This window comes from Anopheles coustani, chromosome 3 (genome assembly GCF_943734705.1).
Source record: "Anopheles coustani chromosome 3, idAnoCousDA_361_x.2, whole genome shotgun sequence".
In the NCBI taxonomy this organism is placed as follows: domain Eukaryota; kingdom Metazoa; phylum Arthropoda; class Insecta; order Diptera; family Culicidae; genus Anopheles; species Anopheles coustani.
In genome coordinates this window covers 65,864,820-65,892,137 of record NC_071288.1, presented here as the reverse complement: position 1 = coordinate 65,892,137, position 27,318 = coordinate 65,864,820, and the positions used below count along the sequence as shown (strand labels likewise).

Sequence of the window (27,318 nt, the reverse complement as noted above, 5' to 3'; positions counted from 1 at the left end):
TTTGTTTTCATCTATGTTTCTTCTGCTAGAGAATAAATAGTGTCACCCTTCGGAGTCCGAGTGTAACCGCATTCGTAGCGCACGGCGGCAATAAATATGTATCGTACACAATAAATAACAGGTCCGGTTTGCAGAAACGTTTAGGAAAGGAAAACCCCACGTAACATGTACAGCGTAACGTAACGCGTCGCTCTGGCTCTGTAACACAGTCTGACGAGAGGAGCTTATAGAGATGCTTAGAACTTGCGATTGTCCCGCAGGTGGGCCCGCTTGCGACGGATTTTCTTTTCGCACTTGCCCCACCAGGACTTTTTCACGCACACCGTTTCCGGCTTCAGCACGAAACACTTCATCTGCACGATGTTGAAGAACAGTTTGCCGACCAGATTGGAATCACTGGAGTCGGCCATCTTGAGGCAGGTTCGGAATCTGCAAACGGAATTAAAAAAAGTTCTTAATTAAATGCTTCAAAACTTTTAATAATCTTCTCATATCAGAAATTAACCAAACAAACGAGAGAGCTTGAGAGAGCGAGAGCTTTAAAGTACAAAATTGGAAAAAAATGGTCTAAGCTGAAATAAGAGTAAGAAATCAAATTAAATAACTTAAAAACATTGTATACAGAAGGACATCAGTTATCCTGCGAATAGAAAGAATTATGTTATCGGAACGTCAACCGGGTCCATCGCTGATCTCTTTATTGCCGTCAAACTCTCTGAAATGACGTGTTTGATGCATCCCTTGTCACACGAAAATGTGGTTCTTTTCTCTTCCTTCGCCATCAATTCGGAATTCCTTATCTTAGCTACATCAGCGCATCGATAGTGCATGGTTTCCAGCAGCTTAAAACCTCTCCAGCTGCCTTAAGAAAAGGAAGGGAAATGCTAACAGCAATAAAGATTATCATCTTTCTATATAAGATTCCAAAAGGCGCCTGTACTTTTTCCCTCAATTGTGTGAATTGGCTGGGAATAGGAAGAAAATCCTACAATAATCTAATTCTTTAAACGGATTATCGAAGATTTTTATCTACGGGATGCAAGGTGTCGATTGACCGATTCCGCAAATTGAATAGTGGTTTTTAACATGTCTGTTCGAATTGAGCTAGCACTTTTTTTTTGCGCCTCAAAAACCTCGTAATATCTATCACTTTGTGCAAATAGAAATCGAATCCGAATGATTCTGTTCCATTAAGTGCGCATCGGTAAACTGTACCGCGCTCAAACTTGGCCACGCGAGGGGAGGAGCGATAAAAGTTCTCAACTAAATCATCCCAGCCGTTCGCAATACCGTTCGACAAAACGCATTGCGCAATGGTGGTTTCGTCCGGGGATGGCCAGCCGTTTTATGAATCGACGATTTCCAGGCCTAGCCTGCCGAACGCATAAAACTGCCATTAGCACACTCTGCCAATCGACCCAAAATGGGCCCAACGTGTCCTTACGAGGGGTGGGTCGACGGCACCAAATGGAAAAAATTACGAGCAAACTCTCGGAAGTAGTGAACCCGCGAAACCCAACAGAAGCATCGGTGACCGGATGCAATGAGCCAAATAATTTCGGGAGAATGAGTGTAATGTTTATGCAGTAAAACTATTCGCGGAATCCTCGTTGTCCCAATTAAGCGTGTGTCCTGCGACCGTCATTAAGATTTGTCGAATTAATTTCCTCTTTCATGTAATATTCCCCGGATAGATGTGCATAAAAGTGTAAATTGATTGCTGCCTCAAGGAAAGATCGTTTTCTGCCTTATTATCTTTGGCTTACAACTCAAAATATCATGAAACAAATATTTAACTCGTTACTTTTTCTTTAATTCTAGGATATCTTCTTCTTCTTGGCGTAACGACCTCTTGGTCATGCCTGCCCGTAAAGGACTTACGAGACTTTTTACCCTATGTGTACGTGGATAGTCAGTCCTCTCGTACAGGGGAGGGTCCGGTCTCGGTTGGGATTCGAACCCACGCCGTCGAGGTTGTGAGCCCCGGAATTCTAGGATACCCTGGCTGCCAAATTAATGCCTTCAGAACTTCGCCAAAAAACGAACGATGAACGGACTGTTTCGAAAGACTTTCGTGGTGGTGAAAAAAAAAACATCCAGGTGTAATCCTACTGACCTACGACGATTTATATATGCCCTCGAAACGAATCCGTAAAGTCGCAAACACCCTTCGACTGGTAAGTCATACCCTTCCTTAGAGGACTACCGAAAGAAGTCCTGCCGGTGACAGTTTTATTGTCTCCCGCAGCACAGCCGAATGGCGGATGACTTCTGACAAACCATCGAAGAGGAGCACAGAAGTGAGTCTTACAAAAATGTCGCCGTTGTCGTAACCGTTTGTGCGACGGTTTTTCATCTTTGCTATACTTGTTAGAACTTGTACCATGCACCGTTCCACACCTCTTTGTTAGCCCTCATTCAGGTGTCATTCTGCCACTCCTGGCATTTCGGGTGAGCGGAGGATGAGATACAAGCATTTAACAGTCAATCCATTCGGCTTCCCCGTTTTGCCAGAGTTCTTTTCGAGCCGCATCCTTTTAAGCGACACGACGGATGCTTTTTAGTTCAGTCCTGCAGAAGTATCCATCTTTAACACGTTTCCCAAACAAAAGCAAACAGAACATGAAGGTAGATGCTTGCTACTTTTGTTTTCCGCCCCGTTTTGTTGTCCTGTCCCGGCTTCTCTGAAGACCCGGCCGAGGGTTGATGCAATTCTTTGCAGCGGAAACCGGGACGAATGAAGCCACGGGAAGACAACCCAGAAGTGGCGCCAAAGTTGATGATTTTAATTAAGATCGTTTACATTAACAAAAAATAGAACACAGAGACCGAGAGCCTGACCTCCCCGTGACCGAACCCCAACCGCCACCAGGGGGAGAAAAACGACAAGCGGCCATTTAGCGGTGGCGAATGATTAGTAGCGCTCCCTACACTTGAAATCGAGTGGATAAGCGTGCTGGTGATTGAAAGTGTCTTTAAAGTTGGTGGCCATTAGAAACGGCTGGCTCATCGCGCGTTGGTTCATTCTCAAGGAACACTTCGTCTCGGTAGCGGCGAATTGAAACCTCACTTCCTATCGCATGCCAGCGAAGACGATGCAGCGAGCGGCAATATGCTGCCGTTATGTATTATTTTATCAGTTGCACTCGTTCAAACGACTCTCGGTTTCGCAAGCAGCCACGATTGATCGGGGAGAACACCGTTTGTGTCGACCATTTGGGGTAAAATTATCTTCCATCGGTAAACATTTATTGCCACTTGAATGGAAGGCATTGTCGGCAGGTTGTGTGCCATCGTTTAGTGAAGCAGAACGTTACTTTTCTTTTTCGATCTAAACATGTTTTCATTTTGTCTTTTGAAATAATGCTGATTTTTACTATTGATTATTTTAATCAGCCCTGTACAAAACGCACAACAAATTGAATCATTGTTGCATTTTATGATGTTGGGCTTACCAGTTTTTGTTTCGTTTCAGTTTCTCCCAAAACCTCGGGGTCGATTCAGGCCACAACGAAACCGAAGCGTGTACAATCAATCAACCAACACCGAACCAAAACCATCCACCGGAAGGTGGCGGCTAATAGATTATGACAAATTTATCTACGATCGAAAGTTCGGGTTCCCTTGCCGAACCCTAACCGCGAAGCCACTCGAGAAAAGAACTGCGTCCCATCCCTGGGTGTTATAGGACCCGTCGCCGGAGGAAATTCGTACCCCGCCCCGGTTCGAGCTCGACGATTTCGGAAATCAATGACAGATGTCCACTTTTCAGCCCTCCTCTAGAGCGATTCGCTTCGGTTTCCCGTACGGCGGCAGGGTTACCTCCGTCCCGTACGGAGCGCTGCAACTTCAAACGGCCGACCGGGTTTGTGCCAATCTGTTAAATGGCCGGAAACAGTAGCAACACCTCCATGACCAATCGCGCCACACACTTTCTCCGCTCAAGTGCGAGAGAAACGGGAGAAAAGAAGCCAATGCCAAACCCCCAGTTGGAGAAATGGTCCGGTTCCGGAAGTCGCCGTCGAGAGGCACTTCTCGAGTGGGTATCACTTTCTTGCACGCCCTGTCGATGGTTGTCCCTCTTCTGTGAATGTGTGCACGTGTGTGTGTGCTGATGGCTAAGAAGTGGCCACGTTCTAGGCCTACAAATCGCGCACACTTTACGGGCCGGAGAAGAATGGGCTGGAATCTTGAGCGCCCAAGCATTTCCGCATCGGGTTAGGTCCCCGCTGGTTCCCGAGGAAGGTGATGCCGTATTTATGCGAAACCATAAATTGCAGACAATCATAACGATGGCAACTACGCATAAGACGCCGTTTGTCCTCACGTTGCAAAATGTCGTCACCGGATGAATTCTCGCCAGTGTTCTTTTCATCGTTTCCAAACAATATGTTTTTTTTTCTCTAGGCCGCTCGCAAAGACTAACGCAAACACGAAAGGACGTCCGGGCGTCGGGTTGAACTATTCAGTGGAGGTTATGATAGATGTGCCCTGACGCATGGGTGTCCTTTAACATAGACTTGATATCTTTCTTCCACGACCACTCACGACGATACGATCTTGATAATTAATTCCCATTCTCGATCAATTTGTACGTCTTGCTGATAAAAATCTCCTCCACGCGGGACCACTAGGGCTTAATTTTCGTCCGTTTGTCGTCCGACGAATGGCTGTTGGCTAGAACAAATCGGTTCCGGATTCTTTCGGTCATTGGATATCACCCCGCGATGCGCTCTCTTCTATCCAGATGCTGTTTTTTTCTCTTCAAAACCCCTTCGTTCAACGATACTTTTCTCCAAGCAAAGCAATTATTTCGTTGAAGTTCCATGTTGTCATGTATCTATTCTCTGCTTTGTAGGAAGAAAGCGTCTTCGAAAAAACACATTTTCTCCAAATCACATTTCCTAATTTCTTAAAGGATTCCCGCCGGACACATATCATATCGCCCGAAAAATTAATGGGAGTGTTATTAATAATCCGTTCATTCCGTTTCTTCCCAGTTTCCAAATTGCTTTATTATTTCTGGTTTCGTTTTTCTTTGCCAGGGAATTTACCAGTCTAGTGTTTTGGTTCGAACACTGGCTAGAATGTTGCAAGAAAAATTGGTTGAAATAGTAACCTAGATTCGTTGGAGGGTTGAAGAATATCTTAAGGGGATTGGAAGTTGGTGGACAAGATTATATTCCAACTAGCTTCAAGCATGCCCTTCATCTTGTAGCTTTATCTCATAGTTTTCCATAAAACTTAAGATGTTTGTTTCCGTTCCTCACAGCATTGAAGTCTTTTGTTGTTTCAGATGAGCAGAATTTCCGGTTGGAAACAGTTCAACTAATCGTTGTTATGATTATGAACCCTTCAGTATCGTTATGTGAATGATATTTTAATAACTTCCTCATGAAGATGAAGCCATTGCTGGGCAATTCAGTCATTTATCTGACGCCAGTCAAAACTTGGCTGCTGACAGGAGCCCATGCCGTCTGCCTAGGTCAGCTACAAACGAAGTCATTTTACAATAGCCCCGCTGTGCGCGGGGCCTTCAACTGCCACCTACCAGGCAAAGGTACGCGGTCTATTTAGTCAATCAATTATCAGACCACAGGTCCTGGAGCCCGCGCGCTTACACAGGTTTCCTGCGTACACAAACGAATCCAATCGGAGCCACCGTACGAGTCGGGAAGAATTTCCCACCCCGTAGCAAATGGCGCCTTCAAAAGAGCGTTGTGGCAGCGTTTGGCGGGAAAGCAAGGAGGGAATGTGGGGCTTTAGATTAAGCAACGGTGCGTTACCGAGAACACGCATGTTTTTCCTTTTTTTATATCTTAACTCGACTCTTTTTCTCTTCAGCCTTCCTTCGCTGCGTTCGATTGGGTGTGAACGAAGGGCACGGATCATTAAGCGGTCAAAGAACGACGCTCCGACCTCTTCCTACCGCTAGCCGCTTTCCCGAAGGTCGGGAAGCCTAAATAAACAGGGCCCTAGAAATGGCCGAGTGCAGTTCGCTGAAGGATTTTAACAAAGAAAGGGAAGTTCATAAAAAAGAAACCAACTGGCAACATTGATTTATTTGATGTGAAGTTAGACTCGGCACGGTCAATCGAATCGGCATCGACGTCGAGTATCGGAGTCCATTTTCGACCTCTGGGAAAGTGTTTAATTCTACCAACGGCACCGGGGTGAGCTGGCGAAGATAAACATCAAACACATTCTGCCACCTCGTTTCCAGCAAGGTTAAAGTAAACAGCAGCAGCAGCACTGGGAAACTGTGTCAATCCTTCTTAGTGTTACCACCACCGTTGCGGGTGTATCTGCCCTATTTGCCATCGAAGAATACAGGCCGGCCCTTCCTTACGTGTCGTGTGAGGGGAAGGATTTCTTTTGTACTTTTTCCAGTTGATTTCAAGAAGGACGAAACATTGCCCATTAGGTACCGATGCCACTTGAACAAGGCACTTTTCATCTCTTGTTTTCTTTGTCGGAAACTGTATAGTTATTTCTGTTTCCATTTCTATTGGTATGCTAGAGAAAATATTCAAAAACTAGCTTATCTTAAGGAGCAGATTTTTTTTTTCTCTTTGCGAATACATATTTAGGAACAGGGGCTCGCCTTCATACTTAGTAATTGGAACAAACGTCAATCGGCTGCACGTACGCAAACCGAACGTTAATTGATCCAAAGTCGACGTTAATGAGCATCAGATTTTACTCAGCAGGCTTTTGCGGCTCAAATTGATTGCCTGAGAATGTTTTTCCCCTTATTTGATACCGTAAGGAACCACACATGGTTCACAAATACAACTTTTGGTTCAGCTAAATACGTCGTATGAAGCGATGACGCATTATATGAAACTTTATCGCTTCATTTATGCATAAGAAATATTCTGTTAACTGCTTTCATTTTGAGGAGGCTCTTTATTCGCTCCAAATAAGGTGGAAATGTTTAAAACTTGATTATTATCAGGAAATCAGAAACCGTTTTAGGCACTTTTCTCAAGTTTTATGTAATTGACGTGTGCATTAAGAAACAAAGCAAAGTAGAACTAATATGCACCGTTGTTCAAGATCGTATCTCATCTACCAGACGTATCTATAACCTATCCATTAGAGCGTGACAATTAGAAATTATTCTCATTTTAGATCGAAGATATTAAAACGAAAACCGTTCACTTTTCATCCGGCCACTTTCCACACTAGCCGTTTGATTGATATGCTCTCCAAAGCTAACTGATCAATCCGAGCATTACTCCATTTCTTCCAACGGCTCAACAATGGGAAGCCATTTGGGTGGGAAAGGTAACATTCTCACCAACCACTTGCAAAGGTTTTCTAACAGCACCTTGTTATGGTTCCCTCCGAAATCGAAACCGATACGCGATCGATCGAACATGATCCTCGCGGAGAGGTCACGGCAAATCGATCGCTCTTGGTGATGTTTCAATTTAAAAACATCAACCCTTGCCTTCTGGAGTTCCTTGCGTTCCTTTTCCTCAAAGCCAAAGCCGAAGGGTACGCTGCGTGGTGATTTGTAAAAACTTATCGACAGCATCGTTCATTATAATCAATTTCGATCATGCGGTGGTCGATCGACTTCTCTTTGGTCGTCTGGCAGCAGTTTTGGGTTCCTGAAAAGTTTGTGCCTCGTGCTGAGGAGCTGAGTGGTTGCCAGAATGGGGCCGGTAACAAATTATCGGTTGCCGCCGGAGAAAGGTCATCAATCATCGAGGGCGCAGTTCGTTGCATCGGGGGCATTGTTGACCGAACGTCGTTTGTCAGAAGTCGTGTTCATGGTCTTACACCACTATAGTACACAGTAGGAAGGGCTAGTATCTTGTCCATAACCCGATCCTTTTGTACGATCGATCTCCGCAAATTATAGGTATTTTCAATGACCGGTCCTAGACATGAAACACTCGTAGGATAACTCAAAAATAGTCTACAGTAAACATTATCTAACTAAGTGAAAGTTTCAATTCTCGTGCGCAAAATGTTTAACATAAAATTAGTGTAAGTAAAATTTCCCCTTACAAACAAAAATTCCTGTATAAACTTCATGAATCAAATCATTGCAGAACATCTCATCTCCACCACTCGAACATAAAGCCAAAGGATTGATTCGCATGGCTGGGAAGTTATTACATATAATAACACGGACGATGGCGGGCAACCACAAGGGCAACGTTGGGGGATTGACTCCGGCCATCCAACATCAATTTTCGCTACCCGCCCACCACCGGAATGACCCGCATTCACCCCGTTACCTCTCGTCGCAGCTGCAGTGCATCAGGGTGTTGACGCGCCAGTTGAACAGGCTGTACTTCGTCTCGAAGCCAAGTATCCAGAACGGGCAGGAGAGATCGTGCTGACGGCAGCACCGGTCCGCCTTCGAGTAGCCGCCCATCTCGACGTAGTTGCGAGCGCTCCAGCCTTTGCCGCACCATTTCGTACCGGGAACGCGCAGCATGTCGGACAGGTCGCGCCGTTGCCTGTTCGATGATGAGGTTTTGTATTCCGGGTTGGAAAGCGGGGAGGAAATAATTTAATTATCGATCGAAGTGTGCGACGGTATTTGGGCCATCCGAGTTCGAACAGTTTATCACGTGTTGATTGCGTCAAAGGGAGGAAGGGATAATGGGACCACTGGATAAGGAAATATGTCATTTATCGTTCGCCTCAGAGGCGCCGGAGAGGAAAGAAAAAGATGTTGGAATACCAGGAAGGATCAAATATATAAGAAAACAGGATCAGATCATCGTCGGGACTTAGATATCCTGCGGCCAACAGATGCACTGTTTGTCACTCCTTACGTTTCGGGAACAGAAAAGTGCTACAGTACAACTTTGTTTATCATCACGGTCACCACCACGACCATCACCACGGGGGCTTACCTGCGTCACTGAAGAGGATGAACCATATCTTTTTGAGGCGTACTCAGCACGGCGGAGATCCTCTAAACTGAAGTCGGCAGTCGGTATAAAATTATACCCTTCCTAAACTATTGGCAATTTTCACCACCCCTCAAATATCTCTCTTTATAGCTCCCTCGCTCTCGTTTGTTTGCCTCCTCCGGTGAAAGCTCACCTCCAGCAAGTGAAGCAGCAATCACCGGACGGCGATAGGAGGAAGGCCAGTGGCGCATCCAAACTTGCCTACCGGAACGCATCGCGTTGCCGTTGCAAAAAGGGGGAAACTCAAGACTAACCTCATATCGCAGCTACAGTGGCTGATCGTGAAGGGACGGAAATTGAACAGATTCCACTGAGTGGCCATGGGCGGTATCATGATCTTGCAGTGGTCGTGCTTCCGGCAGCACATGTCCGCGCGGGATGCGCCTCCTAGCTGGTGGTAGTGGGCGGCCGAATGTCCCTTGCCGCACCATTTCGTGTTCGGCGACAGGAACCAGTCGGCGATCGCACGCTTGTGCCTGTGGGCGGCCAACGCGGGTTCGCGAGAGTTGATTTACGGAGATAGTTGGGTAGTGGTTAGGTTTGGTCGCGAATGCGCACGCGGATAAGCGATTCAACGAGAGGCAAATCATTTAAGAAACATATGGAAAGAAACGAAAATAAAAATTCGAAAGTTAATAAACTGACCAAACGTTCGTAAGGGGGTTAACTTATCTAATGATTGATAAAAAAACTGAACAATTTTTATAAAATTAGGAAGCTATGTCGAAAGCTAACTAAGATAATAACCAAACAAACTTAGGGCATTCATGTTATTTCGTGGTAAAATTGGATACAGTTAGTACTAATTAGTAATGTGCAAGTAAACTATAGTATTTGAAATATTTGAATATTTCATCGATTACTAATTATAAGCATGCCGAAAACTAGGGCAGTTTAAATATTATTAGTGCTTTTCTGTTTAGTTTTCAATTAGATTTGTGTATGTAAATACAAGTTTATAAGTTAATCCAATAATAACTTTTCCTAAAGTAATATTAACCGTAACCATATTAATTCTAAAACTTTTTTCCAATTTCCAAATTCCAGAAATAATCTCCAGATCTAACTGTAGAAACAACAAACGATTGCCAACGAATGTTAGTCCGGAAGGAAAACAACCCATTCCGTTTGCCGATAAGGAAGCGTCCATCATAAGTCGACATGTTTTCACGATCACGGTGATTAATCGAACTTGGTGAGTCCAGTGGTGAGTTTATCTTCAAAAAGAAAAAAAAACCAAAATCCCAATCCACCTGACGATTCTCCGACATCTTTCATCACCTTAGTCTTCAGGGTTAACGAATTCCATACAATCGAAGGCAATCGAAGGTGGTTGCGGTGCGGAAAGAGAAAGGCTATATTCAAACCGCACCTCATCGGTCCCGAGACCGGTTTCCAGCCCTGTTTTTGGCGTGATTTATGGGAATGATGGCACTGACAACAGCGCACGCAATGTTCGTAGCGACGTCATATCCTGCTCGTCATCGACACATTCCGATGCCAAGATGAGGCCCCATGACGTAGCGCTAGGAGAGCGCAACAGCGGAGAGGGTGCAAAACAACAAAAGCGGGGAGTATCGCGCGATACGGTTCGCGGAATCAGTCGCACCCCCTCCCGCAAACTGTGTTGCAAACGGTGAGGGAGAAATGTAACAGTTGCCTGTTGGATCGTGTTGTAACATACATTTCCTTTTTACTCGGCTAGGCTTCGTCCCCCCTACCATGATTGGAGCGACCTTCCGTTCGCTAATGGTTTGTGCTCTGTCCATTCTCCGGTTGACCGGGAGCGACATAAACGACTGTTGCAACGATCCATCCGTCTCATTCCGGCAACCGGTGTGTGTTCCTTTCGCCGCCCGACTTCCGGTTAGTAAGGGGTTACGCGAGGTTAGAGTTCGTGCGCCAAAACGGGTGACTTGCGTGCGTGGTAAAGAAACGAACCGTTCGTGTTGGATTGTGAACTAGCTTTGAACGGGTGGGAATGCAAATTTTTCGCCTTCACAATGGTCACTATGGCATTGACCAAGCGCTGCCGAAAATGGTTTTGCTCGAAACCAGTCGGGTGAAGGTAAACAAGGCAAATTTTGGAAGTTCCCGAACACTAGCGTTTGTTTACGTTTTGCCAAAGATTGTTTTTGCTCGGTGATGGCGGTGGTGGTGATGATGACTGGGTCCGAAAAAAAAACGAGGTGTGCATGCTCGTAGGAAAGGAAGCCATGTGCTAACGTGGTCCGTTTGATGATACTGAAGTCCCGTGTACGGAGCATAAGGGAAGTGCAGGATGGAAATTGGTGGTTCTCTTGTTAGTTTGTGGGGTGCGGGGGTTGGTGATAAGGATGGTGATCTCTTCGAACTGGGCCGCTAAACATCACTCCAACCGTGGATAATTACCTCTGCAGCTTCTCGTTCGCTATCCGCTTGTGCTCGGGATCGGAACTGCGCAGTCCGGTTGCGATCTCCTTCAGCTGCATATGCCGCACGTCGCACCGTTGCTTGAGCTCGTGAAAATTCAGCTGCCCCTGCAGCTCCACCGGTATGTCTGCCCGGTCGTGCAGTGGAATGTAGGTGAGATTTCGCATGCCGAACACATCGTTACTGGCGGGCGACGCGACGCCGGCCGGGAACTCGTACACGTTGTACTGCAGCTCGTCCATTTCGGGCGTGACGACACCGTGCTCCATGTACTCCTGGAAGTCGTGATCGGACACGAGCGAGTGACGACCGGCGCCAGCGGGAAAGTTGTACGGCGAGGTAAAGTTTCGGGCCCGCCCCTGGGCGAACTCGGCGGTGAAGCGCGAACGGAACTGCAGGACCAGAGGTCGCTGCCGGACGTACTCGCAGTCCATCATATCGCCGTCGCTGTTGTAGATGATTTGCATCAGGTACTTGGGTGTTGCCATTTGCCAAAGACTCAGCGTTTTATTCGAACTGGGGGGAAGAGATAAGAGAAGTAAACAAAAGGCGTTTCGTTAGTCCAAAGTTGAGCTATCAGGTTCATTTTTATTGCGACATGGTTTCAAGCAATTGCATAAGCCGTGTTTCATGCTGATAACCCTAGCTTTATCTCATCACTTCGCGAAGGAACTAGAATAATCTGACTCAAACTGGAAATTCGCTAATCTGTCCAAACTCATGCGATGTGGATTCAGGAAAGTTCTTGCCAGAAATGCTACAAAGTTCATGCGTATTTCTTGATAAGGACCAAAATCACGGTCTCTTGCTTGTGACCTAATTTTACGTAGTAGTCTGAGATCATTTCAGCATTTCAGAAAATGAAAATATTATTCATTCTACAACAACCACAACATCCTCCGCCGATGGCTGTTGGTGGGTTTTGTATGCGCGTGTCCATCAAAGGGCGGTCGGGGGAAGAAAGATGCTTTCCAATTCATTCTCGAATGTCCAGCATAAATTCTGTCCGATCGGACCACGCACGCCCCGCTGGAGTGCCAACCTCATTAGGGCATCGTTTATGTCACTCGGTGATTTTTTCTTCCCGCCGCAAAGCGCGCATAGTGATCGGAATCCAATTAAAAACCCACGAATTCCTTCGTTAAAGAGCAAGCTCGGGTGAGCGTGAGCGTTGAGTGGCTTGGGCCAGGTAGGAAACATTTACAGCCATTCTCGGGAAGGGCTTCCCGTGTGCCGGGCTTTACGCTGATGAGCAGCCTAGGTCTTGCGTGTTTTATGGTGACCGCCCTCCAGCGCGCGGCTCTGATCGTGAAGGTAGTTCCTAGTTTCCCATTTTTTCCATAGCTTCTTTTCCGCCGGTGTCCTACACTCGACGTCTTGCTCAAGCGAAAACCCCAAAGAAGAGCGCACCAACGGGGACATTCACAATTTACAATCATCCGAGCATGTTGATGGCCAGCGAAAAAACATCACACAACACTCTATGGTTGTTTGCTGGCGGTTACAAAATCTCGTAAATCGAGTTGACCCAATCGTGCACAATTTTACAACTCTGTTTCGCTGCGGGAACAGAAACTACGAAAGCTGTTGGAAAACACACACACACACACACCAAACGTGACCATTGGTCGGTCCCCTTGGCTTCCTTCGAGTGGCGCAATCGATGAGGGTTAGAGATTTTCGTCAAGCAGTTTCTCGGTTGGTCACATTTTTTTTTGTTTTACCTTTTGATGTGCGTCGAGACGAGGAAAAATCAATTGGTTCATAACCTTTTTCGCACGATTTATTTGCTGACTCCCAAATTTCGTTGTAAGGAGTACTTGCTTTCACCATAATGCGTTTATGTTGACGAAGATTATTTTCCGGGAAGTATTTGATTCAATGTTTTCTTTTCATCTTTGGCATCAACGTTGTGACTGAATTTAACATATTTCGAAACTCCTGTTTTACTTTAAATAATAAAATCTTTGCTCACACATGTTTCTAGAACTCTGGGCCCATATTTATCTGTCACTTGTTACCTAATGTAGAAAAAAAGCTTTTATCGTCGACACCTTCGGAATGGGTACGGGGGACACAAATTTAAGGGTAGAATATTTTATATCCCTTCCTCAGAGGAGCGGTCACATGCCAGTTCCTAACGAGGATGCTAAAGTGACGAAATGTTTATTTGAATTCCAAAAAACCGCACTCAGAACTAGTGTGAATGGGTGTGTGCGTTCCCTTTCGGGTCGAATGCCCGGCTGGCTGGACCGATCCCGACTGAGCAAAGCGTCGGGGAACTTAAAGTAAAGCCGATTAGGTTGTCCCTTTTTACATTTTAGATGCTTAGACTCGCAGCGTTACCACCATGGTCGATCCTAGGACCGATGCCGAAGCTGCCGGGAGCTGGAGCCCAATATGGGACAGATTGAATCGGAGCCGAAATTCGCAAACCACCATCACCCTTCCAAGAGAGCGGCCAATGTCTTGCGGTTGGCGCGAACTCTTCCTTTTCGGATGATGAACTCGAAACCGAATTCCCAACAAAAAAAAGGATGTGACGCACTCGATTGCGGTCATGCAATCGCATTAAATTACCTTGAACTCGTTGAACCACGGGCGTCGTAGACGGTGGAGGAAATAGTACGGAAAGGAAAACGGTGTGTTTGGCAAAAAGGAATAAATATTGCAATCTATAGCAAAAAGTTATGCCAGTGGACGAAAAACAAAACCTTGTCGCTCCGATCGCATGTCTACACGCCGCGAGCACGTTCGTATATCGTTTTTTTTCTTGGATATCAAAAATGCAACAGGGTAATAGGGTCTTGAGCGATAGGGTTTTTTTTATCCTTCATTCAGTTAAATTATGCTTGCTCTACTAAAAATAGTTTCAAAGCATTTTTCCTCACTTCGTTAAACTTTGATCGCTAGTTATTTCCTCTTATTTTCCTACCTTTCTCATATTTAATTAAGGTTGAAATGGCTCATGTTACTGGAGCGCTTCTCATTCTTTCGAAAAAAAAATTCGGTATTAATCCATCTAAAAACCGCAAATGTTTTTGTCACTACATTCTAGTTTCGGAGAACTAGAAAAGCAACCCATTCGAAAAGGTTGGCTGAATTTTTGATTGATCATACCGACATTGCCATGTGAAAGAATTGAAAACTCAGTACATTAATGAATTTACGATGGTCTAGTTTCAAATTTCACGGAGCTCACGGTGGTTCATGCACATATGAACCGAGGTTGTATCGCAACCTTTAAATAAATGTACCGTTCCAAGAGAACGCATATATTTATGGGGCTTAAGAATCAATTTGTCGTCATTTTAATACATTTCAATGTAATCCCATTAGATCTAAGCTTAAGCCGATTTAAAGGTTTTACTTCCTATGTTATCGTTCCGATTTTATTGCGTTCTTATGATCTATAGAATTATACCATTCGGTTCTGATTCTCCAAATTCTCCATGAACCTACTCTATCTAGACATGCAATAGAATGCATTAGATCAAACTTACATAAAAAAGTATATCCAGAATTATTGAATGACTCGATAGTATTATTTTTAAGTATCGATGTCGTAAACAATCATTAATCCCCGGGAACAAGCTCCATTTAGATGCAGGCGCATCCATCGCAGCCAAGATGCACGCACCGTTTATTAGCATTTACGATCGAAAAAGATCTGAAGATCATTTGAAGTAGTTCCATCGGGTTCCCTCTGTTGAGTGGAGGAGACATCAAAGGCAGCGAAGCGAATGGAACCCGAACGCCGGGCCCCTGCTTGCTTCCGCCAATAATCATCAATAATAATCGTTCTAGAAAAACTGGCCCAACTGCTGCTAGCCCTTTTCCAGTGCCAAGGGAAATCAAAATAAACAGTCCAGTTGCCGTTTGCGCGCATTGAAGAACTTAAGGAGCCGGAGGATTGCATCTCTTCCAACGAAAGCGAATCTTAGCTCTGTTCTTGGTAGGGTATTTATTTGTCTACTGCACTACCGTGTCGGTTATTATTAGTGCGTACGCAGTTTCCCAAGAAGATATTAACCCTTTTCTGTTTAGGAATGTAACTGATCGATTTTAAACAATCACTTGTTGAATCCCTGTCGATTCCATCGCCATCATCACAATGTACCGTGTTTTAGGTGTCAAGTGTGTCCAAGCGAAGTAGAGCTCAGATTAATACTGGCTTTACTTATTTCTTCTGTAAACCCCCTCTGAAGAAAAACGTGTACAAAATCCCAACAAATCTGTACATAATTCACGAGCCGTGCGGTGGCGAGCAACCTGGGCCAAGACCCTAACGGAAGGCGATCCGTCCACCGTCGCGTGACTATTAATTAAAAGTGAAATGATACCACCGCCTGCTGCCCACAGATCTTTTGTCGGTTTTAAAGACCCCGTGTCTCAGCTTTGTTTGTCTTCTGGTTTAGCTCTTCAGTCATCCCTAACGATTCGCTCTTCGGTGAAAAGCGAGATTCAGTTTCAGCCAACTACCGTGGGCACAAATGGTTCCTCTATCGAATGGGCACAAATGGTTCCTAACCTCATTGACTGGGGACTGTTTGAATTCTTTTTTTTTTATTTTATTTTGTTCCTGTTTTATCTCAGAATGTTGTTTGAAGACAGACACAACTTTACGGCATGCCGCGGCCGGTTCGATCTTGAAATCGTTGCTTCTATCGGAACGGAATTTACAAACAACAGAAGCAGCCGGCGATGTGACTGCAGCAGACGGGACAATCTTTTCGGAGATGTGATGCTCTATCCACCGATCGCGATAGGTATCTGGACCGTTCGACAAACCCCCGAAGACGCGAGGTGAGAAGAAAGGTTCACCAGCGGGGCGAAGAAGTAAGCACAAGAAGATCGTCAATGTCGTCCAACCTGCTAGAGGAAAACGGTACGGCCATGAGGACGTATCTGACGTGAATTAAGTAATCGTCTCAACGGCACCGTTCCTACAAAGCACGTGGTGGAAAATTCATAAAAATTTACTGATCAAATTTATTGGATCATCCTCGCGGATAATTGTTTGTTCGGGTGGCAGGGGATACGGTCCGACTTAATGACTCCGACCAATCCGTAAGGCGGATTACGAAAGCCGAGAAGCCTGGAGGAAATGTCCGTCGGCAGCCGATCACTTTCTTATACCTTCATTTCTTTTTGTGCTCCATGTGTTCCATGCTTTTCTTGAATGTTCACCAATTCAACACGTAAGACGATACAGAGTCCAGTAGAATGGCTCGAGGAGGATCGTGTAGAACGACAATATAACGTCTTCAGACGATCGTTGCGACACCTTAAGAAAGTATATTTTAAACTACGACAAGTTTTCGTCATGTTTTCGAGTTTATCGACAAACGGTACCATTAGTTCTGTGGATCGTTATGCACAGCCGGTGTCAGGATATGATTGGAGTGTGTTCGAAATCCAAAAGGCCCGAACAGGTCAGTGTTGTCTCCTGCTCTACTTCTGAGCTCAGATGATTTAAAGTATGCCCAGTTAAATATTAAACGTCATTTAACCCCATTCCATGAGCTCATAAACTACATGAGGGAAGCAAAAGATGAGGTGTTTTCGCCGTTTCTTTGTAACATTTTTTTGGAAACTGGAATACCTTCATGGTACCTTATTTAACACTGTAACATCTCTTCCACGGGGTTGGGGTTTCCGCGACGGCGACGAAAAGTAATCGACTGCTATAAATTTGAACACCCACGCGCACGTGACATTGTCAAGCCGTTTAAGCGCTTGTCAAAACATCTGATCAACTGATCGTGTTCTGTTTTCTTTTGCTTTTTTTCTTTCTTTCTAGTCGCTGTTATGCATCGTTCTTCACGCGTCACGTGCTGATTCCCTTCCGTGGAAAAGGAGACACAACATAACCACCACCATCGCCGCCAGCGGTGAGCATAAATAAATTTTCCAACTGCTCGCTCGGCTGTCTGCACCAGGAGTTGCATATTTCGTCGATTCCGGTTTTATTTGACTGCCACTCCGCGCGCGCGCTGCCACATCTGCAACGACACATGTCGTGGAGATCGTGTTGCGCCGGTGACGTCCTCCGTTTCGGGCGAGGGAGCCTCGCGCTCGAAGAGGTGAAGAGGTTTTCCATGGTGTTGCTTTTTTTCTTTTTCAACATATTTTACCTTTCGACTTCATACTCAGCCGAACGGGGAACTGTAAAATTGGCGTGGGAATGCATCCATTTTCCTCGCCTTTGCGCCACCATGGGACCAGACCATCCAGGCTTCTTGACATCCTTAAAACCCCACGTGGCGGGAGCACACTCTTCCCCGGTTAAGAAGAAACATAAATGTTTGAACTCGTCCGTCGATGCGTAACCGGACTGCAGCCATGCAGGCCGCGTCGGACTTTCCTTTAGTTGGGACTCACCTTAGCGCCATACGCCTTTTCTCCGATCTCATCGGTAGGCAGAGACCGCCACCAAAAAAAATCGCTTTCCGCCCAAGCGTACTTTTTTTTTATTTCGACGGATTGCCAAAAACTCGACCCCTCGACGTGCCGGGGTCTATAATTAGGTATTCGAAAATGGTTGATGCCCCGAAACCGCCACGTTTTCATTCATTCCCCCCCACGGTCGCTTACCCAGGCAGCTTCTATTTACATTCCAACGCGCTGCCACGACGGTGGATGAGGTGGTCTTGATGCTTCGGGCGGGAGGGGAATACCGTGTAAGCGTTTTTTCATGGCTTGTTTGCATGGCAAATGGCAAAGAAATAAAAAGAACTCATCGTACATCGTACGATGTTTCGTGACGTCATGGAACCGCGTGGTCCGACATGCGCGCCGCTCTACCCAGGTGTCAGTTTCTTCTCGGCGTTTCCTGTGCGACGAAGACGGCAACCATCGGTAGCCAGCGAAGTGTCAGGGAAATACCTTCCCATGGTGGAAGGTGGCCTTTCGTAAGGGTTTTCCATAAGCTTAAGGAAACGGACGTCTGTGACGTTTCCTTTTGCTGGCTCGGATGAGTACCACGCGAAAAATGTTTACTTCTTCCGGCTATCGGTTCCCTTAGTTTCGCGTGGATTCATTTAAAGGAACTCTAGCTCTAAATCTATCTCTACAAACTTTACTTCAATTGAAATTAAAGTCCCTCTTATGATGCATTTGTAACCACTACCTTCAAAGAACTTCCCAATTATTTTCGGCAACACCAATCGTCTCCCAAAAGGCACAGGACGCTCCCGCATATAGCCAAAACTCACCGTAAGCCATACGCGCGTATAACACAAAACAACAGACTGTCCTCCCGCATCACAGAGGACAGCATGCTCCCTCCCTTCCTTTTATGCTCGAAAGCCGATGGTAGCAATTCCCAAGCGACAACTATCATTGCGAATTAGAATAAGTGTAAATCCGACTAATCTGTGTCCCATTTCAGGCCAGGGGTCGGGCGGAGTTCCCAGCCCTATCCGGGATAGAAAGTACCCTTCGCTTAACCGTCCCATCCCACACTATTCGAAACAACTTAACAAGTGATACACACGCTGTACGAAGGGAAACGGAAAGGAGAAGCACTTCGTATCAAATTGCAAACACACGGATACCTTCGCCGTCGTTTCGTTTTGGAAAAACTGTGAGGGTGGGCCGACTTCCGATCCGGTCGGGCCCTGCATAAACAAACGCTGCATGTTGCGCCTCGACCCGCCGTGTACGAAGATACTTACCATGATATTCGCATACAAAGTGCACCGTTGGCGAAAAAGGCAAAACCTTGACACACACCCGCGCGTGCTGCTCATTTCGCTAAAAGTCGCTCCGCGAACGGCGAGGGAGAAAAGTGTGTGAATATTGTTTCATTTTCCACTAGGGAGGAGTTGCCGCACTCTGGCAGAGTACTCGCGCGGAAGGTAATGAGGGTTCTCCTGCCAGTAGCAGGATCAAGACAGCATCCATTGCACCCGTTTGGACCAAATTGCTTTTAATGTTTTCATTATGCCTCTACTCTCTGGTGCCGCCATCCACGGCGCAGAAGGACTCCTGCTTGGTGGCCGGGACAGGAAAATCTGGTTCCTCGTACAACACAATAACCAACAGCAAGACCATCACCGTCATTATCTTTATCGCGTGATGTTCATTGCTGTTCACGTTAGTGAGCCATCACATTTCTCCCCGCCAACCGGTATCCCAAGGCCTGAAGGGTGAGACCGAGTGGGCCCCCTGGAGGAAACGGGCGACTGATGACAACAATGTGCATGTCGACTCCGTTTGTTAGACTGTGTTGTTGTTTTGACGGTCCTTCTTCCCTCTCTTCAACCCAAGGATCGCCCGAGTGTGAACGCGCCAAAGAGTAAAGATTTACTTAACTCTTGAACTCACTTGAAAGCGGTTGGAACTTCAGTGGGGCAAACAAAACCAACCCCTGCTTCAGGCGGCATTACTCGGTCGACTGCAAACCGGACTTTTCTGCTACCTGACCTGAAGAATGAGGAATCATCGGCTAACTTGCAGAAGATTTGACACGGACCTGACATTGGACCGGGTCAAGTATGTTGTTCTCGTACACTTACTTCCTTCGCGATTGTTGACTAGGGTAATAATGATGGTCAATCCTGGAGATGCTCATTGATATGCTAATATCTTCCTATTCCAGTCATTACAGGTATATTATTCTTTAGTTATTCTTCTTACTGATTTTTTATGATGGCTCTCATTTCCAGTTTCCCTACTTTTCCGGATTAATTGAGCCATCACATGCGAATAAGGTGCTCCATATGGGACACCGTGATTGCCGGGGCCAATCGAACGGGTCAATTAGTGTGGAACATCACCGCACCACCGTCTTAATAAATGATTCCCTGGGAACGTCCAGATCACGCTCGCTGAAGAATTCCCCGCCGATATCAGGTTCGCGTTTCAAGGTCTGGGAAGGACTAATCATAACGGCGGCGGGAGAGTCAAAGTTTCCCAAGATTGGCTCACGCATAAACCGTTTAGTGTTGCCAATCGTTCAACGACACCATGGAGGTATCCGCCCAAGGCACAAATGGCGCGAATAAAGCTCGATTGCCGTCAATAAAAGGGGGTCAAATGAAGTGACTCCCATTCGACCGACAGATTGTCTGTAACGCATAAATGCTGGCAAATCGATCGGACCCGAATTGTCCGAAGCGATTCTTTGGTTCACCAAATTCGCAAGAAACAGTTTTGGAAAATTGAATTAATAGATATTTCGTTGATTCCCCCAATTGGACGCTCTAAACTGCGACTAGACTTAGTTCCCACAAACCGCTTCCGTCTGTCAACGCAAATGATTTGCATCCGATTCTCGGTGGGAAAGCCTGTCAATCAACGCTATGGCCGATGCCTTGGAGTTGGTTTGGTCCTTTTGCTTCCCATTTCTCTAAAATCTTCTGCACAAGACGCAACGCATATCACGCCACTTTACCGAATCGACAACGCGCGCGTCTTCAACATTGACATTTAAAGTTGTCGCGAAACGCCAACCCGGTGTTAATTTTAGCATTTGGCCGGGACTAAAGAGTCTTTTTGGCTTGATATGCCGAGAAAGCTAACCAATTGGTTTTACGCGGCATAAGCGCCGGGACAGCCCGACAACCCCGACTTCTGTTGTAGCTGCACTACCGTGCACTTGGGACACGCTCGTGTGTAAACAAACAAATATTCTTTTTTCTGTGCGCAACACAAACATGCAGAATCCACTCACGCACGTCTCTCAAACCGTTGCTTCCGGGGGAGTGCTTCAGGGTGGGTGGAAGAATGTATTGCGGCACAACAAACTTGCAAAATTTTTGCCCGACAGCGCCCGAACATTTTGTAATAATTTTGCCACACCGCGCTCGTGTTTCCGTAGCCATCACCGTACCCCCATTATGCAATTGTCGTCTGTCGCCTGAAAGACTAACCGAGAACCGCGTGTTTCGACCTGCTCTGGCTGAGTGTGTTACTACTAGTACTTACTACCACACCCATCATTCGGTCGTGGGAAAGATCGTATGATCTATTTCTATCGTCACCCCCGATGGTTGGGTTTAAAAATAGGCAACAGATTCGCATTCGCGCACCGGTACCGGCCGAAATCGGATGTGGATACCGATTCCCATCCGATTCAAATATCTTCCGATCCCGTTGTAATGACGGTGTGACTAGGACTCGACTGGTAGATTGATAGATCGTATCAGTAGATGGCGCCACCGTATACGTTTGGACTTTTTAGGATCGTGCAAGTCCTCAATCCTTCGGTGGTAGTTGTTTTCATTACAGTGTATAAAACATCGTTCTACAACAATCTTTGGATTCGATGGGTGTACTCGTGCCCGAACACGTCTGTTACTTAATTGCGACAAAATGTCTGGCCACACTTGGCACGCGCTGATCTTAGACCGAATTTGTGAGGTTCTGTCATTCGATCTCTTGAGATGGTTACTTTGTTGATTACCCTTGAAATAAATACAATGATTGATCTTGCACTAGGACATAGCAGATCCATTTCTTCTGCGCACTACCTACGCTGAACTAGAATTCATTAGGTTGATCGTCTAGCTCCATGAATACGTCCCCAATCCGGAGGTCAAGGTGAGCAACGTTGCTACGACCATTGATCGGATGATACTCGCGAAGAACAGCTCGTGCCAGCGACTCGGGAGCCAATCAGAACCCAACCGCAAAACGGTATGCCAACCGGCTTGTTCCTAATCAGGTGATACTTATCAAGCCAAACCAGTTTCTGCGAAATTGTTTGTATTAAAACCCGAAATCGAACGACAAACCCTCACGCCACCGCGGATCGAATTCCGAAGCGCATCCAATTTCCAGCACGCTTCTTCGAGTCTTCTACCAGCGTGTTTCCCCTTTCCTAGGGTTCCCTTCGGCAAAGGTGAGCTTAACGCGCGCAACAAGCGACGTCATGATTACCCTTTCAAATATATGCCGATATCCACGATCCGATTTCGTTCTGTCGTTCTCCACATCCGCTCCAGTCTTCTTCTTTTGGCTTTCTTCCAGGCCTCGGTGGACACTTTTTTGGTTTACCAAAGGTATCTTCATAGAAGTGGAAAAATGTAATAAAAAAATATCACCATCTAGTACCTCTTATTTGACTGGTAAAGGCATAGTCTTTGCCAGGAAGAAGAAAAACTGCGCCTCGACCAAACTTAGCACTCATGTTCGGGAAACAAATTTGCACCTCCGGTCGCCGTTCACCCTCATACATATAATTGTTGCATGAACGCCACCTTATCATATGCCGGTCGGTCAATTAGACAAGATTTGCTAATTTCCTAAAAAGTCTCAAACAACTATGCAACCACACACACTCAGCTCCGTTAACTCGTGAGTGAAATCCGAAGGACATTCCATTTCTCAAGTGCGCTAACGACCGGAAAATGTGGCCAACGATTACGCTCGATTGAGAGAGACAGAAAGAGAGACTGGCAGCAGGATAAGGCCAAAAAACTCTATAACTTTAGAGTTAGCGGAAGTCACTCTGAGTGGCCCACCTGGGTGGAACCGACCATGGAACTGACCGTCCCACTATGCCGGAATGTGAAATATGGGGGAAATGTTTTGTCCTGTGATGACAACAATTAAGTACTTTAGCTGCTGCATTACCCTCCGCTAGAGGTGGAGACGACAGTTGTCCACTGAGTCAACCCACTTGAGAATGTCCACCTACTATGGACAGTTGAGGAGGAGTGCGGAGTATCTAAGTTTTTGCTCGGAAGGCCCAGGTGAACGACGTTGGTCTTAGCCCAACTCTTTATAATTCTCTACCCAATTTGGGACGAACGATTATCGACAACTGCCGATGCATCAAAAGTGTCCTCCGGATGCATCACACGGCAGGGATGGCCTTCAGTGGCACACCAAGACGAATAGGGCACTTTTTCGGCGGATCGATATTGGAAACTTACCTAGTGTCGGCGATGCTTGTCTCCTTGCCGATGATACCATTATAATGGAGGCGACGTTCCCGTTCACCATCGTTCAGGTAATCGATGAGCAGAAAATTTTCCATTTTTTCCCCCGCCGGTAGACCACCAATACCGCCACCGCCGCCACCATCGTCGCCTTCGTCGTCCCCACCAGCAACAATATCCCGATGCTGGTGATGTCGTTGCGGATGTTTGCGATGGTGATGTGGATGATGGGAACCACCGGAAGACGGATGCGTTAGCCACTCAATGCCTTCCGGTGCGCCGTTACCCTCCTGTAGCTGCTGTCCCCGGACGGCCAGCGTCACTGTCAGTGACAGCATCAACAGGACGGTCACAATACTAGACCCTAGTAGGGTCCATTCTTGCCGGCACCCCTTGCGGTGGACTTTCACTTTTGACATATTACTGGATGGTTGCCGCTGCTGCTGCTGCTTCAGATCCTGCTGTTGACCCTGCGCTGGTGCCATTCTGAAGGATAGCCTTATTTTGTTACCTGGCCGCACGCACATATACTACAGACTTTGCGTCGCACAAGGACACCGTCGCACACTGACGCGAACACCGGGATATCTGGAGAAGAAACACGAAACACATGGTTTAGTATTGGCTTTGGGATTGGGATTTTTCACTCTTATTTGCATTTTACAATTCTTTTTAATTCGATCCATTTTTTCATTCATTTTAGGTCTCAACTAGCAGCTTCGTTGGTTACAACAACAAAAATGGCCTTCAACACCGCTTGTACAACCAAGCATTGATATGCTGTATATTTTCTCCCGTACGAATCGCACATCGGCCACAAACCACACCAGCATCACGCTAATTGGGCGTAAAATTAGCCTCCCCCCATTGAAACCGTTGAGCAGAACTACTCTTCCCCACTGATCGCAGTGCATGTTTTCACCGTGTTCACGAATCCCAAAACGCCCAACAGCCAACGGTCTTTTCAGTTCTAGACGTTTCACACACGTTTTTCGCTGTGTCTGCTTTTTCGCACCACAATACAGCGATTATACAGCCCTGTAACTTACGTTGCGCTTGGATGGTGGAAGCTCTATCCTTCCAGAAGAAATGCTCAATCGGAACAAGCAGTGTTTGAATGACTGAACGCCGTCGCGCCTCGCCAAAGTGGTCAAAAAAGCGAACAACCGATTCCGAATAGCCTCGATCTCGAACCGATATCAGACCACCGGTAATAGATACGGTGGTGGATCGCACACCAGTTTGGTAACCTGCTGATGGTTGCTTCAGCCCGTTTTCGGTTTCTCCTATATTGGCGCTTGTGGCGTGCGCAGAAACGAGCGGCAGTATCACGAATAACAGGCCACTGGTCCGAAGGCAACAGTTTTATATGAGCGGGTATTTTCTGCCAACGGTCTTTCCGTTGAGCTACGCGCACCGCCATCACACCAACACAGCGCAGCGCAGGATCGGCGTGGCGTAGCGTGGCGCGAAACACAACCGCACCGCCACTGGCGACAAGGAGAGGGGTGGCCATCCCCACGACGATCGCCAAATGTGCCAAACAAGCAAATAGTCGGAGAGGGCGGCTACCGCGAAAGCAGCCCAGTCACCCGGTTCGAGACGAGCGGGAGAGAAAATACAAGCCTTGCGCGTAAAGACGATACGATGATGACGTTGCGTCGCTTCGCTTACAGGGTGGCGTCAAGTGGCCAATGGAGCGAATTCAACTCTTTGCTTGAGAGTTCGGAGGAAATCTTCAAAGTGTTGCGCTATCCGGGAAGCCGGTAAGTGATATCGTTTTGTGCGAAGACGTTCAGCAGGATTCGGTAGCACGTCGTACGTAATGTTTCGTCTAAGGACAAGTCGTATCGGAGTTCATTTTGACGTAGGGTTCCGTGTTGCAAAATCAACCGATCTGTTTACAGTTGTTTTGTCTAACGTTTTGTACAGAAGTAGTAAGAAACAAATTGCCTACTAGATCACATTACATGATAATGTTGACGTCCGTTTAATTATCATCATCCAACCTATCGACGTCAGTTTATCACAAATTCCGCTGAACAATCATTCACGCTTTAAAATGTGTCGCAAAAAAATGAATCATTAGACGATCTGCCGGTTAGTTGAACTTAATTACCATCGAACGCACAGTCATGCTATATTATTAATATGTTTTTTTTCCTTGTAGGTATAAACTTTGACAACATCGTAGCCACCCTGTAAAAGAGAGACTTAAGTCAGAAACCTTTTCGAACGCAAGTGTGCAAGAGATGCAGTGAAGAGTGGCGGACGGGAAGGGGGTATCGTCCGACATTCCGCCTTCCTTTTCGTTTTCAGTGCGCATGTAGCAGAACCCAGAAAAATCATACGATGCCCAACATTCAGTTCAATCCTGCGGTAGCGATGCCTAAGGTATAGCCCGAAAGGTGGATTGGCTGATTATTCGACACGCTAAAGTTACGTTATATAGCCTCGTAATGGATCTATGCCCGACAGTACGAAAGCGATTATTCGTCAAAAATTAGGAAACCACTGCATATTGCTAATCACGCGGGAGTGATAAGTCTGATTTTTGTATGCGCAATACGTGGTATCTTTTTTGCGCTAAAATATCTGTGTGTATACTACGTTACATTCTCAGAAGCATGTACCTAGTCCCGCTATCCCCGTTCCCATCATAGATGGTTTCCGAACCCTTCTACTTAAGTCTTATCAGGCTGAAAACTGTGAAAGGCTTGTCGGAACGATGCTATCAGTCACCTACATCATACGATCACATACTACATTCCTCCGAATTTTTTTCCACAATCGTATGGAACAAGCGGATATTAGCCGGTCCCATTGAGAAAATCGTCAGATAGCGAGCCTCCATTGCGCATGGTGCAACCCCTGCGCAACGTTTCGTGTGTAATAAGTATCCACCAGTGCTTATCACCGTCAACCGAAGGGTACATTGCACAGTACACACCTGTATCGTATCTTGATTATAAACGGTTGTGTTTACTTTTGCCCCCGATGGGGAGACCTCCACGTCCGGAGCTGACACGTTGCCCATTATAGTACTCGTTTCTGCTGCTTCAGAGCCATTGCGGACGCTGAAACTCGATCGCGTGATGATGATGACGACGGTAGAGTGCGCGGTGGGCCTGTGTGCGGACCATCGCCAATCGTACGATGTATGACGTCACGATTCGGTCTTACCTTCTCCGGCCATTCGCTATTCGTTCGTACTTGACCTACCGTGGCGCTCACGCGGTGGTATCTTTATAGCCAACTCACAACAACCTGTCGATGACGTGGTCTTTCGTCAGCCTACTGCGGGCTTGCGTGGAAGTAAGGTTGTTTTTTTCTCCTAGCGATGTATCCATTTTCCGTTCCATTCATACCTTGCCCGACGATCTGCAGTCAGCGACTAAACCCGGAGCGTGATCTCACGGAAGCGTTGCCATGAGCAACCCAAACAAACTTTCAAATCTGATGCCGGACGTATCTGTATGCTCTTTCAATCGTTATCCACATTTTATTTGAATTGGTAGTTAAAAACGATCATGCGATCGTGTGATCAAAACATTACCGCCGGCACAAACACCATCATGGATGGGCTTACAACGAATCGTACCTGTAGTTGACGTAACGGGAAATTACGAATCAATGTCCGATATCTCAAACGTACACATCGACGGAAAATAATGTTCGATCGTATCATCTGATCCTTCCGCGAATTCGATAAATCATCTTTACTCTGGCGAACAAAACTGTGGGTTGTAAAAATATCCAAACATCATACGATTTAGGATGGTGGGTGAATCATGACAGTTTGGTTGAATCAACGCGATGATGGGTGTTTTGTCAGCGTTATGACGAATCTTTTACCAGTGTATACCGTATCTTCCCACGAAAAGGATGGAGCAGGCAATTTGCCATAGTGGCCAGCTGAGTGTATTTATAACTAACCAACACTAACAGCTTCGTACCGAGGAAGGTGGCGTGATTCTGACGTGTATCGTGTTTTCCCCTTTCTCATGCCACAACACAATCAATCCCGCGAAGTCTCGTGCGACCTTGGCGGGGGTGTCTCGTGGTGCAGCCAC

General features: G+C 46.3%; 1 protein-coding gene across 1 annotated transcript; it reads right to left on the bottom strand.

Moving 5' to 3' along the window:
* Window positions 1–236: 236 nt before the first annotated feature.
* LOC131265500 (uncharacterized) lies at window positions 237–23,730 on the bottom strand. Its single transcript, XM_058267776.1, has 5 exons — window positions 23,240–23,730; window positions 11,334–11,870; window positions 9,197–9,418; window positions 8,256–8,480; window positions 237–429 (listed from the first exon to the last, which is right to left on the bottom strand). Exons 1-5 carry the CDS (start codon window positions 23,728–23,730, stop codon window positions 237–239), a joined length of 1,668 nt encoding a protein of 555 aa, XP_058123759.1.
* Window positions 23,731–27,318: the final 3,588 nt, after the last annotated feature.

Coding starts and splice junctions, on each gene's coding strand:
- LOC131265500 (XM_058267776.1), bottom strand. CDS start 23,730: ATGGCACCAGCGCAGGGTCAACAGCAGGATCTGAAGCAGCAGCAGCAG. Junction 9,419..11,333: donor GCGAACGAGAAGCTGCAGAG/GTAATTATCCAC, acceptor GGCCGCCCACAG/GCACAAGCGTGCGATCGCCG. Junction 430..8,255: donor CACTGCAGCTGCGACGAGAG/GTAACGGGGTGA, acceptor TTCCGTTTGCAG/ATTCCGAACCTGCCTCAAGA.